Source organism: Seriola lalandi, unplaced genomic scaffold (assembly GCF_002814215.2).
Source record: "Seriola lalandi dorsalis isolate HSWRI2012SDOR001 ecotype SW California unplaced genomic scaffold, Sedor1 jcf7180002054487, whole genome shotgun sequence".
NCBI lineage: Eukaryota > Metazoa > Chordata > Actinopteri > Carangiformes > Carangidae > Seriola > Seriola lalandi.
The window spans coordinates 988,713-1,005,506 of record NW_019525040.1 but is presented as its reverse complement, the minus strand read 5'-3'; the positions used below and the strand labels follow the sequence as shown (position 1 = coordinate 1,005,506).

Here is a 16,794-nt window from a genome sequence, read left to right as displayed (position 1 = left end):
TGTATTGTAGCCTACTTCAGACAAATTCTAACTATGTGGCCATAAATGATACAGAATAAACCTGAGGTTTTTGAGGGCAGTGCCCTGCTGTGTCCAGTTTGTGATCTAGCCATGCCTACACAGCATAACCTACAGCTGTACATTTTCATTTTGTAAAATTACGCAGGGGTCATATCTAATATGATTTCAACTCAGTAGCCCAGTGTCTGTGATATAAAATAAGTTAATAATTACAAGACTGTTGTGATGAATTATATTTTATTGTACAGGTCTTTCTATTTAACTGATCACTCAGTGAAAAGGCTGCAGCTCCGTATGCATAAGTTCCACCATTACTACAATTATCTTGAGTCACATTTTGATCCGGACAAACTGTGAACAGTTTTGTAATAGTGTCAAATGTCTTTAAAAGTGTCATTATCTACTGAATTCATTCAATTTACCTTGAAAGTTTTTGAGGGTAAATGCAAAAATAATGCATTAATCTAATACCTTGCCATCGCACATTTGTGGTCCTCTGAAACAGGAGCAGAGTGAGAACTCTTTGTTTTCCCTCTCAGACAAATGACTCACCGCCCCTCCCTACTTTCCCAACACTTAATTTTCCAGTTGCAGTAACTTCTGTGGCAAAACATCCATCATTTCTTAAAACATCATAAAAATATTTTTCCAAAACATTCCTTCATGTATTTATTTACATTTCATGTTCATATCAGAACATATACAGGTATAAACATTAATTTGCATAAACACACATGCCAACAGTGAAGCTTTAGATGAAGGCTTAACATGTGACACAAGTAAAGCAGCCCCACCTTTTGAACACATCCCTGCTACTGTGTTACGGTGTTGTTTTATTCCTGCAATACAAACACGAGCAGGCAGTCTGTGAAGGACACAACTATAATCTCATCAGGCCTGTCAATTAACCTTTAATCTGATTCATATGGTAATATGAGGAAATGGAAGATTTCCCATCAGCTGTTTGGTTTGGAAATGTTTGGTGTCAGCGAAATGTGATGTACAAAAAGAAAACAACAAGCTCATATGCAGCACAAGATTAACCAATAATCACTTAAATCAACAGACAACTTTGTGTGATGTTTACATTTTATATTTGTCCAGGAAAGTCTTACTTTCCACTGCAAAGGAGTGAAATCAATAAATATGTCTGAGTAACAGATACATTCAATATATTCAACACAGTACACTTTCCCTTAGTGCTGAAATGTTCATTTATCGATTAGTTTTGTGATAGAAAGTTGATCAACAACAATTTTGATAATTGATCAACTAATATTTAAAGTAAAAATAACAAAAGATGACTGATTACAGTTTGTCGAATGTGAACATTTGCTATTTTTTTGTTATGCTTCTAAAAGTAAACTGAATTTCTTTGGGTTTTAAGATGTTAATTAGACAAAAAAAAGCAAAAAAAAAAAAATGTCAACTTGCATCTTGGGGAACGCTAATGGGACATTTTGTTCACTAACCAGTCGATTAATAAAGAAAAAAGTCTGACCATTAACCAATAATATAAATAATTGTTAATTGTCTGATCGAGACATTCCAGCAGTTAAATTAACATCATACCTTCACCCACGCACACCCTCTCAATCTCCCATCTCCACTATCTGCCTTCCAGTGCCTTGTCTCTGGCAATCACCGCCTCATCAAACTTGATCATGAGCGTGGTGCCCTTGTGCCAGTGGACGGTGACTTTGGCGGGGAAGCCACTGTGGGTGAGGATGGCCTCCACGATCCCTCCGGTGAAGGCTGCACAGTTCAAGGTGCTGTTCTCTTTAGGAACAGAGATGTAGGTGTTGACGAGCGGCTCTTTTTCGATGATGTAGTAGGTCTTGTCATCGTCGTTGGCCTGCTCCAGCTTGTCTGCCTCCTTGCCGAACAAGGCTCTCCACACAGATACCTGTGGAGTACAAAGAAAATGACTGAGAAACATGCAGGCGGAGGTTCACACTGGGATTTCATGAACACAACATTAAAAATGTAATGAGTGTTTGTTTTATAGTGTTCCCAATATTCAAATGTGCTGATATCACACCTGTTTATTGGGTTGGGTGAGATGAATATAAATCTGAGGGTATGGTGATAAATAAATACACTCTTAGCCGGTGACATAACTGGTCCCATAGCTCTGAAACAGCTGTGTCAATCACAGTGATGCATGACGACAACAGCTCAACAAATGGAAAGATGCCTCTCCAGGAAATCATGTTGTTGCCTGAATGGTGCAGAGCAGCATGATGTGAACACAAAACATCACAAACACATTGTAATTGATATGCTCTGACTCTGTGATGTACTTCAGGAATAAAACATAAAATGACACTGAAAACAGAGTTGGAGAGGAAGCATTGATGCACATGCTTGATGGCCCCCCAGTAATATGACATTGCTGCCTAAACAGGCAGACGTTCAATGAACACATTTTTCAGCAGGAATCAATATTACCTTGATAGCATTAAATATTGGTGTTTTTGTTACTATTTAATGTCTCCACAAGTCCTTTACTTGTATGTGTACACCTACTTGGCCCATAAAGCTGATTCTGATTCTAAAGTTTAGAGGACTTAAACACTTTGTATTACGTACAGCTTCTTGACCTCTCCCCTCACATACGTTTCCTTCTTTGATTTGTTCTTATACCCTTTTACAGCCAGTGGTATTCAGGTCAGACATATTCATATATACGGATTTAAATCCTTTACTCAAGTGAAAGTAGGCCATCAGTACCACAGAGTGAAAATAGTCTGAAAAGTCCTGCATTTAAAATTTTTACATAAACAAGTACATTAACATTAGGTGTGACGTATGTGTAGGGCCATGTCTGTGACACACACACACACACACACACACACACACACACACACACACACACAAACAGAGCTGATGTGTACCTTGATAAACAGCAGTATGTTTAGGACTTTGGTCTCCCTCTTGCCGCTCTTCTCTCTCAGCACCAGCACGTCCAGTAGGCTGCCTCCGACCCGCTGACCCAGCTCTGCCAGACGAGCCTGCAGCTCGGACACCGAGTACACCCGGCTCTGGCAGTACTGCACCACCTCCGAGAACAGCAGGGCGAAGGCACTCACACTCACCTCGGTTTTAGGTCGGCTCAGAGGCCGCTCCAAAATAGCAGACTTGCCTCTGGTGAAGCGAGTCTCCATTATGGTTTTAATTACCGGCTGCAGCGGTACAAAGGCACAGAGGGGTGTAATTTAAATTGAAATAATTAAGACACACGCTGCTGTAACTCAGGCTAGCAGGGTAGTGCTAACAAGACCAAACTGCTGCAGTCATGTGCGGGACACCAAAATAACATCTATCGAGGTGAGCTTAGAAATATTTTTTCATTTCAGCTTTCACAATAACACAGTCTAGCTACAGTCAGACTTCATATAATCACTTACAACCATACATCCACGCTTACGACACCTGCTTTTGTTGACGGTCGAGTTACTTCCTGCTCCGGCGGTGACGGTTGTCACATGACACCACAACTCAAACATAAGACTTAACCATGTCTAACCCCCCCCTCCAAAGAAAAATAACCCCAACTAATTATGACTTCTACAGTCACTATTCTGACTAAACTGTAAGTACATTTTAAACATAGTAAGTCCAAATTATACGGAAGTCCTTTTTTTTTTTTTTTTTTTTTACCTTTTCATCTTTTAAACTTGGAATTATTTCACAACTTTTAATGTTGTCATGTCCCATGATTTTGACTTTTTGACTTACAATGTCAAATCTGCGCTTAATGTGATCATTCTTAAAATTAAAAAGTGCATACAATTACTAAGAGGGGGATATTTTTTGGATTTTGTGACAAGTTATTAAGACTACATGATTATAGGCCAGCTTCATGGTTTATCAACACCCCCTCATGTCAGAACAATACTGTTAGTCTGTAATTACCTGCATTTAAAGTTCACATATAGCTTATCACTCCTTATCATTAGTGACTAAAATGTTTCCTGACATTGGTGAGCACACAAACAGATGCACACATCACATGAGATGGTAAACATTTACCACGAATCTGGTTTGTCTTTCACTTCAATTGTTTAACGAATGACATACTGCATTATGATTCTGTACAAGGCTTTGTAACAACTGAGGAAAGAGTGACAATATAATACAATAACATTTTGGAAAAAGCATGGATTTGTAAAAAAAAAACAAAAAAAAAACAAAAACCTTGCAAGGCGGCCCAGACTTTGTTTTGCTTGTGACACACTTTAAGGTACTGTAGACTAAATCAATATTTGGAGCCATCAGTGTACAAAGAGTACTCTCCCCTATTGGGTCACAACACTGCAGTCATGCACGTACACCTACACAAATACACCCACACAGATTCATCTCAGAAGTTGTGGGGAGCACAACTGTGCTACTGAGTTTACATTTTTGTAAAGCCTGCATGTTAAGGATTATTGTAGAGATTCCTTCATTCCTCAGTGTTTAGGTTTTTTTCATTCTTCTACTTCATTTTTTTGGAGGCAACAATTAGGAGATGACTAGGAACATGACTTTGTCTGGACTATCGATTTTTGTTCTGGCTTTATTCTGCTTCTTTTCTGTCAGTAGCAGGCCGACAAGTAAGTTCATCTATTCAAAAATATGTAAACGTTTGTGTTTTGTTGACAACATTATGATTATTATCAGTTAAATTCTTCATTATGCAAATAGTTTTCTTTTGGTGTGCTGGTAAGGAATATTTTCTGTCTAGACAACCTTTCATACTGTGATTCACTAAGAACGTGAACAAACTGCAGGTTTTCAGAGTGCTCACTATCTTATAATTATGCAAATATAGAATTTTGTGAATATAAATCAACAAACAAACAACTTTTAAAGATGAATATCATATACTTCTCAATGTTTTTGTATGAAAATTGTATAACTATCGCTGTATGAATAGTCCTGGTGCTTTCCTCTTTTAGTTATTAATTGTGAAACAAATTGTCCCCTGCCTAACCCTTTTTTTTTTCTTGTTATAATTCACACAGCGATTCAAGCTGAAGTTTCTTCTAAAATGGCTTTTACATGTCTTCCAGGAAGAGCCACAGGCCAAATGTTCATTCGCTGCTTTATGAATGCACTCCTCCCTCACTTCTTTTTATCCTCATTTGTGTTGTTATCAGGTGTCCACCTGCGTAACATGGACAGCTTCATCCGAGCTGTGCGGCAGGTTGAAGACTCCAACCGTGGTCTGTCCCCGCTGGCTCTGCTCAGGGCCCTGCGCAGGACTGCTGGCCATGATGATGCGATGACAATCCATTTCTTGGGTGCATCGTATAATCTCACTGATGCTGAGGTCCTAGAGACAGCCATTCTCAATGCCTCGTCCTTCAGCTTTTTTGACAAGGCTATCCACCACATTGTGACAGACCATGGAGAGGAAAGAGGGGTGATTCTCGCTCCAGATGGCACCACGGTAGCTCTTGCGCCTTTACTGCTAGGAATCGAGCTAGGACTGAAAGCAAAGATGGAGGGGACGCCAGCTGCGGGAATCTTCCCTCTCACCTTAGGCAGGACGCTGGGCCTGTCCTTCCTCAGCCTCCAGGACTTCACGCCATCTCATCGCCTGGGGCCTAACGGGTGCTGGGACAGTGTGGACCACCCTAAGATGTTCAAGCTGTCTCGGCCTGCCACTCTGGCCACTGATGCTGTGATTAATGGGGGCATGGATGGAGCTATACTGGGCACGGACCTCAGCAACCTAAGTGGATCTGCGCAGGCCCTCAGTGAGATTTTGAAAGGATACTATAGTTTTACTTTGCATGAGGGGCAGGGTCTTGATGCTGTGACCAGCCATATTAGTCCAAGGCGAAGGGAGCTCTCTAGATCCATTCTGGAGCCACTTGATCTTTACAGCCAGGTGATGGAGACACTAGCATTGGTCTGGAAGTTGGAGAGGACAGAATGGATTGCTATGGACACTGGAGTGGGGAAGGCGGTGAAGGATGGATTGCGGGCGTTCGTGCACAAGTACTGGGGTGAGCTATGAAGTGATCAAAAAAAGTACACTTGGGTGCAAGGTAGCGCTGCACCATGGTTAGCAAACTGTGAAAAAACAAGTTATATCCACATTTGAGAACAAGGAGCCAGTGGATTTAAAAAAAATCTTTAAATCTTTTTGACTCAAACAGTAATTCAGTAATCAAAATTATTGCTGAATAATTCTATGTCACTCAACTAATCGATTAATTAAAGAACCCTGTGTAAAATAATCTTTCTTATTATATAGGACTATATTGCCATTTTCTGTAGTGTATTGATACAATATCAAGCTTAGAGTTTAAAAAATCAGATAACAATAAATTAGCCAGTGTTTTTTGTCCTTTTTTCTACATTACATAAACAAACATTTTTTATAAGGATCCCTTAAAAAGTAAGTTCACAACAGGAAAAAAAAGTAATATCAGGGTGTACTGACACACCCAGGAGTATGCGTCGACATCACTGCAGCAAACTGAGAAGTTAAACCACTGGAGGTCAGCAAAAACAGGTTTTCAAGGGGCATTAAGTTTCTCTTTACTGCTGCACTATTTGTTATTGAATAACTTGTAGATTAATTGATATTGAGAATAGTCACACAGAGAATGATCACCTGAGTCTGCAGTTCCTCTCAATTTGACAGCAGTTTAGCATCTTTGAACTCTTTGTTTTGTTTTTATGGTCTGCAACTTAAATGTATTGTAATTGCAAGTCAGATAAATTTTGTGTGCTGAGGCGATGTGGAAAGATGATGTGAAAATTCTGCAGTCTAATGATTGGTCAGAGAGACTCACTGTCATATCATCATCATCATCATCATCATCATCAATTGACTATTTGTACAAAGCGACTTTGAGCATAAACACATATGCTAACGTTAGCTACCAGGTTAGCGTACCTTCAGATGTGTTTGTCTTGCTCACTCCTACATTGAGGAAATGCTATATCTACAGTGGAAAAAGAAAAAATACCAGGTACCAAAAGCGAGTAGAGTCGAGTCGACTTGAGTAGAGCCAGCACCATGCTGTGGAGGAACACTGTAATAATGGCTGTTATATAGGTCTAGGCAATGTATGGCTCGAGACCTCTAGTCGTGACTCGTTGACTGTGACATCACAAAATCTGTAGTGGTCTCAGTATCCTAACCTGCATCCTCTCTCCTCCTCTCTTCAGACTGCCCTCAAATCATCCCTCGCTGTCAGTGGGGGGCAAAAGCCTACCAGGGTACACCTATCCCGCTGTCTCTGCCCCTCCAATTTCTGTATGTTCACCACACCTATGAGCCATCCTCGCCCTGTTTGTCCTTCCCAAAGTGCTCTAGCGACATGAGAGCCATGCAGCGTTTCCACCAGGAAGACCGTCGTTGGGGCGACATAGGATACAGGTAACTGGCATTTAAAGGAATAGTCTTACTTTGGGATATACATTTGTCTGTTTTCTTGCTGTGAATTAAGATGAGAAGATTGATCATGTCACTGCATTGAGAATGGACATGGAGATAGTAGGCAATTAGACTAGCTTAGCATAAAAACTGGGGGAAAGAGTTAACCTGAATCTGATCTAATTCAGCAAGATAGCAAATCTTCCAAAATCTCAAACTATTACCAGTTAATGTTAGAAGAACTGTTGGTAAGAATGCTGCTGATTTATTGTCTTTAATGCTCAGAAGCACATATTGTTGAAAACTTTAAAATTTATTTTCCATTAATTCTGACTATTTGCACTATTTGTCTCTTAACACCACCCTCCAATTTTCGGCATAACCTTTATTAAGCTTGCTGTGCATTCATCTGTCATGTACTTTCTTCATGCCCTCAGCTTTGTGGTCGGCTCTGACGGCTACATCTATGAGGGCAGAGGTTGGAACCACCTCGGCACTCACACCAGGGGGCACAATGACATTGGGTATGGCGTGTCTATCATTGGTAACTACACTGCCACCCTGCCGTCTCGCCATGCAATGGACCTGTTGCGCCATCGTCTAGTGCAATGTGCAGTAGATGGAGGAGGACTGGCTTCAAACTTCACCCTCCATGGCCACAGACAGGTGGTGAACTACACCTCCTGCCCTGGAGATGCCTTCTTTTCAGAAATAAGAAGCTGGGAACACTTCGGGGAATGACAGGGATTCTTAAACGCCGTTAATGGTTCTTCATGGTATGATAAGTTTTATTTTTTTTTAAGTAGTTTCAGTTTATGAAATGGATCTTGAGTTAGTCCTCCAGACTCTCTGCAGGATTAATTAAAATCTGGTCAGCCACATGGATCTTTCTGGTCTCCTCACATGTGGGGCACTAAGGGTTTAATAGTTAGACTCAGCCACTTTAGAGCTTATTCAGGTTTTTTTGGCCTGAAAGGACCTTTGGACTAAAATGAGTTTAGATCCAGTGCACATCAGAGGTACAAAGATCCTCAGTCAGGAAGTCATGTAGCATGAACCATCTTGACTATCCAGCTGTTTAATATCTGGAGTTTATTCACCTTTTTAGGCAGATCTTCACAGTATGAAAACTTAGTTGACATAATTTTTTTAGGCCAACAAAGATGACTAACTAATTCTACTAACTCTGGGTTTTTAAGAACCTTTAATTTATCAATGTGTACATTTTCAGGGATGTATGAATTAATGGATGTAAATATTAATTTCATTTCCCTATAGGGGTAAGAAGAAATTTGTTCCCAGTTCCAAGTAGGCAGGAACAACCCCCCCCCCCCAAAAAAAAAAAAAAAAAAAAAAAAAAAAGAGCACTTCTTCACACCTTGTTTCACGATTATCTTCTTTCTCCTCTTACGATTTCACAGGAAATGGATTCCTCAAAAACAGAACAATAAAGAGGCTGGCCAACTGTAATAAATATGATTGTTTCTATTACCTGTCTTGTTCATTTTCATCACTTCTTCTATCAACAGGATTCATTGCCAGATACATCTCGTACAACTGAAACAAGCACAAACAGATGTTCTCTTGCATTTGACAAACATTTTACAATTTTGATGTTGATTCAAAGTGAGCAGCAAATGCTTTACCACCACATTAATTTGTCTTAAAAATTACACGCACGATAACATATGTATGGTGCATGTGCAGCAACAACATGGCAAAGAGGCTGAATTCTTCAGCGATATATTATCAAATTAAAGATAATGTTTTTTTAGCCATCAGGATCTGAGAATAGTGATTTGTATGAAGCAATATTTTTTTTTATTACCATAGCCCTAGTGGGGGCATTGCATGAAACTCAGCAGTCCCATTCATAGTCTCGATCTGTCGAGCCAAATTTAGTTGGAATTAGATGAAGCATTCAGGAGTTACAGCAGGTTGAACTGATTCTACCACACCCCCAAACGTTTGTTAGTTAATCATGGAAAAACGCAAAATGATTTGTCGAATCAAACATGAGAGCATTGCTCTGGGTCATCTAACCATGATATGTACCAAGTTTGGTGAAACTTGGATCAAAGATGTTAGAAAAATGTCAAAATGGCAGGATGTTTTTGGGCCTGGCGTATATCGATCTCTTCAGCATCACCCACCGAACCCATTGACACCGGAATTTTTCTACACCTCATGGTTTCTAAGATATTAGCCAAAATATTTTTAGGTGTTTTCTAACCACATGGTGACGCTATCATCTTTCGCATTGATCATGTCATCATGTTGACATCATGTTTTTTTTTTCAAAAAAATCATATAAAATCATATAAAATCAACTGTTACACATGTCTGCACCAAAAGTCATGGCACCTGTCTCCCCTAACAGTTTAGCTTTGGAAAAATGTTTCTAACTGACTGTGGGGCAGATAGACAAAACAGTTGTGCATTTTATGACTAAAGCATGAAAGTTTCAGCATTTAATATACATACCCCAAGGTTTTAATTCAGACATGGAGGCAATTTATATCTGACCTCTGGTCACCTTGACATTCAGTCATTGACCTCAGTATTGCATCTTTTCAGTTTTAGCACCACTTCTCCATTGTAATCATGTAAATCTTTGTAAATTACATAACGATGTGTGTTTGCTGCTATGGCCATTTAATATAATTTTGCTTAGAGCACAAATATTGCAGCAGTACAGCAGAGCCCATTACTCCCAGATGTTAAGGTAGCTATAGCTTGTTAAAAACACTGACAACCTCTGCTGTGTGTTCTATGAACCTAAATCACTAGCTAGCACATTAACAAACATCCTAATCAGAAGTTAGCATGCTAGTTTGTTCTGGACCACACTCAGTAGTCCAGGGGGTTCTGCCCTGTCCCAGAGGTCACATCTGAAGACCTCCAGGTTTGAAAATAAAATTCATGGTTTATAGAAGCAGTGGAAAACGTTTCGTGCTTTAGTCATAAAATGCACAATACCTTCCATGTACAAGCTTATCTGCTGCACTATAAGTCAAGATTTAAGATAATCACAAAGTTCCACTGGGGAAGTCAGGAAGGAAATACAGTTTCCCTGGTCCCCCCTCCCTGAGTCAGTGAGACTCTCTCCTTCCGTTACAGTGAGTTTCTTAAGTGATCTGTTCTGCCCACAGTCCTTCTCACAGTCTAAGGCACAACCCATCCAATAAACAGACTGCCTCAACATCACACAGGCTCCACCGCAGTTGAGAGGAGAGCGACACAGCGAAGTGAGGAGTCAGACATGTCTACCAAGACCGTTAATCTCGCTCTGAACGACCTGCTGCGGGATTTGGCCAAAATGCAATACGAGCTGTTCTTCAACGCGATCCTGGACCGCCAGAAGGAGCCGAAGGTCAGACGCTCCGACGTGGAAGACAGAAGTCGGGTGCATTTTGCACATGTTCTGATCTCGACTTTCACAGAGTCCGGTGTTGTGGAGGTGGTTCTGGAGGCGCTGGGGGAGATCGGCTGCAACGCTCAGAAAGAGAAGTTCGGTGGGTTTATTTGCCCTTCATTCACATGTCATTCATATTTTCAGTCCCCCTCCACACTGTTTCTTGACTTGTTAGATGTTTGAGCATCACTGCACAGGATGAATGTTTGTGCGGAGTTTTTATTTAAGGTGAAAGTGCGCACTTCCCCCGCAGCAAGACTTTGTGACACATTCAACTAGTTTGACGCCAATTTTTGATTTTGTGTCCATCAGTTAAACTTATAGTAGTTATACTCATAAAATAAATAAACAGCATTAGCATATTATACATAATCACATAGCAAATATATATATATATATTGGAACTTTTAATCAGGTATTTTGAGTTTTTGTGGAAAAATCATATCAGATGCAAAGTAAAGTATGGAGGTGATCTTTTAATTCTGACTTACATATGCTCGCAAATATTCAATACACTGACCTGAAAACGTTGTGAAGAAATCTGACCACTTATCAAGTTAGTTAAGACGTGTTCATTGGCCAGTGTGCTTCTCAGAACAGAAATCCACAATGAACCATCTTAGTATCAATCTCTAGTTGTATATTCATGAGGAGGACAAGATATTTTGGATGAAATGTTTTTACTGAAACCTCAAGTTTCTTTAACATTTGCAGATATTAAGTATTTTCTTTCTTTTACCAAGTCTGCCTAAGACAGACGTCAAGTGGATTTACCACTGTTAAAAACACATTTTCCATATTTTCACTTTTTCCCAATCTTGGGGACAAACCCTCTACAGGCAAAACAAATTTGATTATCAGCAAGGGCCATCAATGTCCAGTGTAAAGATATAATACAATAATTACATGTTTATCTAGATTTGTTTTCATTTCATTCATCTCTGGCTTCTTTTTCTCTGTTGGTATGGGTTCCTTTGAATCCTATCACATATATCATAATATTACATTTTGTTTTGTGTCACACATAAAGAGCTGTGTTCACTGTGTTCTGCTTGTTTAAAACACAATAAAAACTAGTCCAAAAAAAAAAAACAGACAGCATAGATTACCCTGCACAGGATAAACAAACAGAGGAAATTGGATGGATGGATCGCTGACATGAACTGTAGGAAAGGTTATGACTCCAAGAGACTTAGTTTCAGAGTCATGCATGATATTTCACAACAGTTTTATCATGTAATAACTGAGCTGAGAACAAAATGGTTCTAACCTCAGCTGTTTCTTATCTTTTGTCAGTTAGTTTTACTTTTATTTTATTTTTATTTTTACTTTCATTACATACGGTGTACTTGTTGCTTATTTCTGCTCATAACAATATTAATAGAATTATTTCAGTGCTATTCAACATGATGTCTTTACTTCCAGCCAAGGACATAGGTGAAGGATCACTGACATCTGTTTCCAGTAAGTGAGTGTTTTTGGATGATGTGAAACACCTTCAGGTCCTCGTGCTAAGAGCTCATGTTGATGTGCAGGTGTGTCGATTAAAAATAATGGAATAAACTGATCATTTGTAGATTACGGAGACATCATGAAGGTGGAAACCTCTGGAGCTTCGATGCTAACAGCTCAGCAGGACAACCTGGATTTCGAAGGTAAACCGGCAGTACAAACACACTTATCTACACCCATAGTGTAACTATATCAGGAGATTGATAAGGGGAAAGCTGCATTGAAGTCATACTCCTTTCCTTACTTTCAAAAGGTAAGGAGGCGTCGTACGCCATGGCTGAGATTGATCTGGTAGAAATGAACAACTACAAATCCACCATCAAAAACGTAGCTCGTCAGAAAGGAGTTGACGCAGCGCTCATCGCTGCCATCATCTCCAGATCCTGCAGGGCTGGAAAGTGGCTGACGGGAGGCTGGGGCGGCTACGACGAAAAGAGACAAAAATATAACACCTTTGGGCTGATGCAGGTTATAATAAACTGTTTTACTCACTCCCTCTCAATAGTGTCCTCATGTTACACTACAGTAGAAGTGATTTCCATCTGAACTGCAATATTTCCATAGATTGATGTAAGTCCGAATGGAGGTGGACACACTCCAAAAGGCTCATGGGACAGTGAGGAACACCTCTGCCAAGCCACCGACATCCTGATTTATTTCATCATGCGTGTGAAGCATAAATTTCGTGGGTGGAGCAAGGAGCAGCAGCTGAAAGGTTTGTTTTACTCAACTGCTACAGTTTCATGACACAACTCCTTTCACGCTTTGTTCTCATTTGTATTTGTCTGTGCAGGAGGGATAGCAGCCTACAACGCAGGAGATGGGAACATTGGCCCCGATGGAGATGTGGACTCCAAAACCTCAAATGGAGACTACGCTAATGATGTTGTTGCAAGGGCTCAGTGGTACAAATCCAACGGTGGCTTTTAAAATCCTGAGGCCGCCACAATGTCCTAAAAATCTGAAACCTTATCTGTAATGAAAGCAATATGTCCAAACATAAGATATAGGGATTCAGTTCATCTCCACTGTGGGCTTCAACATGCCTCCTGTTTTGAGCCTGTCTTTGTTGATATTTTTGCATATTGGCACCATCAAATCTGCTAATATAATAAATAAAATATGATGAATAATGCTGAATAATCTATTTGTTGTTTGTAGTTCTTGTTTGCAGTGTACCTATAAATGTACGGACTAGTCTCACTGTATTACTTTGATATTTCTCTGAACTATAAACTTTTTTAGCTCATTTCCTCGAGCCCTGTCACTGACAAAGCACCTGTGTGACAGTATCATGCACAGTACACTGCAAAGAATTTGACTGGATGCAGCATTTTACTGTTATTTTACAGTTTAACACTGTAATTTATTTTAACAGTATATTACTGTATTTTGGATTACAGTATATGTTTTACTGTAATTTATATATATACCAGCACGTTACTGTTTCTTTACAATCTACTACTTTTGAATTTAATTAATATAAATTACAAATTAAAAAAGGTAAACCAAGAGAATACACATTTAATAAAATATTACTCTAATTTATAACATGTCCTCAAGCAGTTGTATTACAAAACTTATAAAATATTGCATAATCAAATGTCTCCAATAAAATCCTTGATGACAGACTTTACTGAACTCATAAGCACAACCTCGTGCTGAATTAAAATAGCATCAAGAACAGTTTTCCAGTAGGAGGAGGCTGGTAGAGAGAGAGCAGGAAGAGGGAGTGAAGAGTGAGAGAGGTGAGACTTGATAGGAGAGCGTGGCTGGTATCCTCATTCCCCAGTGACGAATGTCTAAAACAAACAAACAATAAAAAAATTGAACAATACAATGTCACTGGTAAAATATAAGAATATGAAACAACAAACTTCTGAACTTTTGGAAAGGTCCATGACATCTGGCATAAACACACTCTGCATTGGGTGTACAACTGTGGGTCTGCATGTGCCTCATTATGTTAACATATCAAGTCGTAGCACACGGTATCATCTTGCTCTGGTTAAATATCTGTCTTTGACAACAAAGATACATTTCAGCTTTAGTGCTACAAGGAAAACTTACGGCATTTAGGAACAGCAAAACAGCAATACTCGGCTAATACAACTAAATCGTACAGTTTAAATGAACAGACTTTTTCCATTTTTATATAACTAAATGAGAAAGATAGACATTACTACAATGGACTACACAATAAAATGTGTTAACTGATTTTATTCAGGGGAATAACACACTGACACACCTCACTTCTCCATCTGCTGACAGAGAGAGAGACTCGAGGACTTAATCCCAGGTCCCCACTCCCTTTTGAAAATTTTCCAGCCTTTCCCCCTTGCAGTTGTACAGTCAGCTCTGTAGTTGCACAAGTAAACACAACTTAGAGACTTCTTCACATTACAATTGGCGAGTGACTTTAATAAACTTAACTTTACTGGCTGTTTTTGCTGGCTTCAGTTGAATCTAAGGATACTGTGTCTTATTTACAGAACTGTTTCATGAACATGCTGGAAACGACACCTTTGCTGTTAGCCAGCTAATTCTAGTAAGCTGACCTAATGAATCATTATCCGAAATGTCAAGAGTTCAATAATCACGCAGAGAAAAAAATACTGGACAATGCCACTTCCATGAGATAAGAGTTATGTTACCTCCTTGGTTGAAGTCCAAATTGACTGCTCTGAACTGAAGCTGAGCTCTCCAAAGTCAAGCTCAGATGCATCTTGTCACTCAAAAATGAGTAGTATAAGAAGTTGGATTAATAAAAAAATGTCATCTTCAAATGCATGTTATATTTAAATGTAAGACTCCATGTTTTCTTTTTTAAATAAGGAAACACCGTTGTGTCAAAGAAATATTCTAATGTGCATCATTGTACGCATATTGTTCAGCCTGACATATTTAGTATCTGTGGAAACTTGTCAAAATCTTGACTCCACTGAAAGTTCTGTGGGTTTAAACAAAGTTGGGCTGCCCCACAGTCACTTTGTAATGAGTGATCCACCGGAGGGTCAGTGAGGTTTAGATAAAAGATGATATCAGGCTAAATATGATATTATTATACTATGCAATATCAAATTATGACTGAGCACATTTTCATCATAACTAGAGGAAAACAAACACTCTCAAGCAGAAGAAAAATTAGAAATAACGGGGGATGTATTATAGCACTCTGATCTGCAGTAAAAAGTGATCTGATGTGATTCCGGTGTTACACAGCTGTGCCTGCTGAAAAAGAGCAAAGGTTTAATCTTGAAGATTAATGGTGGCATTTACAGCAATACCGTGTGTAGTCTGGGCATTAAAGTTTCACTATCATTCACCGGAATTCTCCATTTTCTTCATGTACTTTAGACTGCATCATCATAACACACCACAATACTGAAAATGAAAGATAAAGTAAAACAAAATGAAAGTGAAAATGAACTCATTCAAAGTGAATAAAATTACTTTAGATAATGTTGATGCCAAATGACTGAATAAGCTCGATGATGATGGAGTTTGTACGATGACAGTATTGTTTGATTGTGTATGATAACATGATGCAAAAATAGAAAGTGGAACAATCCTGGACAATACTTTTTCCAGCAATATCTTTATTAGCATTGTCAAATAACCTCCAAGAATATTCACATCCAGTATGAGGGATATGATTAAGCGGCTTCAATCGACATGCTCAAGGACTTAATGCACAGATCTGCAGTAAAAAGGTTCTGGTACTAAATATAATCCATTTTCCTCTGACCTAAAACGTGACCTGATGTGATATGTCAGGTGTTATATAGCTGTACCCATTGAAAAAGAGCAAAGGTTTAATCTTTAAGTTCCACATTCTCCATATGCAATCAGCAATGCTGAACTTTAGACAGTGCATCATTGTAAGACACCACAATACTGAAAATGAAAGTTTAAGGTATCTCTTCTTTGGTGTGAAGTTCAAAAAATCCCAAATTCAACACTAATTAAATTAGATTAGATTAGATTAGATTAGATTAACTTTATTAATCCCACAACTGGGAAATTAATTTACCACAGCAGAAAAATAAACATCTATAGAATAAACATCTATGGAAATATACAACAAAAATATACTAAATATACACTAATAAATACCATATACACAATACACACGATATGTACATGAAAAAGTGCAAGTTTGCAAATGTAACTCATACTGACAGTGTGTGCATCATTATTTTCAAATCTCCACTTTCCTAAAATGGAAAAGGGTTCCCAGCTGGCACCGTACTTCAATGTAAAGTCAGGAAGACGTTGATTCTAACGACTCTAACGACAGAAAGATTTTAGTTGGAAAGGAAAATACAGGTGTTGGCTACTTAGATTGTGACAATCAACATCGACAGTGGTGACCTGCTGCATGCCTGCTGGGGGAGTTGCACAAGTCATGCAACATGCTTTCTGAAAGCTGATTTACTGCTTTGCCTGTCTGCTGACTGAG

At 39.0% G+C, this 16,794-nt stretch overlaps 3 protein-coding genes across 5 annotated transcripts; 2 read left to right on the top strand and 1 right to left on the bottom strand.

Annotated features, from left to right (window-relative positions):
• Positions 1 to 241: 241 nt before the first annotated feature.
• trappc5 (trafficking protein particle complex subunit 5) lies at positions 242 to 3,571 on the bottom strand. 2 transcript variants are annotated; one of them, XM_023412824.2, is made up of 3 exons: positions 3,457 to 3,571; positions 2,919 to 3,206; positions 242 to 1,927 (listed from the first exon to the last, which is right to left on the bottom strand). In XM_023412824.2, the coding sequence occupies exons 2-3, from the start codon at positions 3,186 to 3,188 to the stop codon at positions 1,631 to 1,633; spliced, it is 567 nt and encodes a 188-aa protein (XP_023268592.1). In that variant the 5' UTR covers positions 3,189 to 3,206; positions 3,457 to 3,571; the 3' UTR covers positions 242 to 1,630. The 2 variants fall into 2 exon arrangements, with proteins under 2 accessions (XP_023268592.1, XP_023268591.1); XM_023412823.2 differs by having other exon boundaries at positions 3,432 to 3,485.
• Positions 3,572 to 4,336: 765 nt separating this feature from the next.
• pglyrp2 (peptidoglycan recognition protein 2) lies at positions 4,337 to 8,896 on the top strand. Of its 2 annotated transcripts, XM_023412819.2 has the most exons (5): positions 4,338 to 4,622; positions 5,169 to 6,023; positions 7,198 to 7,408; positions 7,843 to 8,181; positions 8,827 to 8,896. In XM_023412819.2, the coding sequence occupies exons 1-4, from the start codon at positions 4,538 to 4,540 to the stop codon at positions 8,144 to 8,146; spliced, it is 1,455 nt and encodes a 484-aa protein (XP_023268587.1). In that variant the 5' UTR covers positions 4,338 to 4,537; the 3' UTR covers positions 8,147 to 8,181; positions 8,827 to 8,896. The 2 variants fall into 2 exon arrangements, with proteins under 2 accessions (XP_023268589.1, XP_023268587.1); XM_023412821.2 differs by having other exon boundaries at positions 4,337 to 4,622; positions 7,843 to 8,896.
• A 1,665-nt stretch (positions 8,897 to 10,561) lies between these two features.
• LOC111659749 (lysozyme g-like) lies at positions 10,562 to 13,475 on the top strand. The gene is made up of 6 exons (XM_023412775.2): positions 10,562 to 10,920; positions 12,246 to 12,284; positions 12,398 to 12,475; positions 12,586 to 12,800; positions 12,897 to 13,047; positions 13,126 to 13,475. Exons 1-6 carry the CDS (start codon positions 10,668 to 10,670, stop codon positions 13,260 to 13,262), a joined length of 873 nt encoding a protein of 290 aa, XP_023268543.1. The 5' UTR covers positions 10,562 to 10,667; the 3' UTR covers positions 13,263 to 13,475.
• The last annotated feature ends 3,319 nt before the right edge of the window (positions 13,476 to 16,794 follow it).

Coding starts and splice junctions, on each gene's coding strand:
- pglyrp2 (XM_023412821.2), top strand. CDS start 4,538: ATGACTAGGAACATGACTTTGTCTGGACTATCGATTTTTGTTCTGGCT. Junction 6,024..7,197: donor GTTCGTGCACAAGTACTGGG/GTGAGCTATGAA, acceptor TCCTCTCTTCAG/ACTGCCCTCAAATCATCCCT. Junction 7,409..7,842: donor TGGGGCGACATAGGATACAG/GTAACTGGCATT, acceptor TCATGCCCTCAG/CTTTGTGGTCGGCTCTGACG.
- trappc5 (XM_023412823.2), bottom strand. Junction 1,928..2,918: donor ACATACTGCTGTTTATCAAG/GTACACATCAGC, acceptor TGTACTCCACAG/GTATCTGTGTGGAGAGCCTT.
- LOC111659749 (XM_023412775.2), top strand. CDS start 10,668: ATGTCTACCAAGACCGTTAATCTCGCTCTGAACGACCTGCTGCGGGAT. Junction 12,801..12,896: donor ACACCTTTGGGCTGATGCAG/GTTATAATAAAC, acceptor ATATTTCCATAG/ATTGATGTAAGTCCGAATGG. Junction 13,048..13,125: donor CAAGGAGCAGCAGCTGAAAG/GTTTGTTTTACT, acceptor TTGTCTGTGCAG/GAGGGATAGCAGCCTACAAC.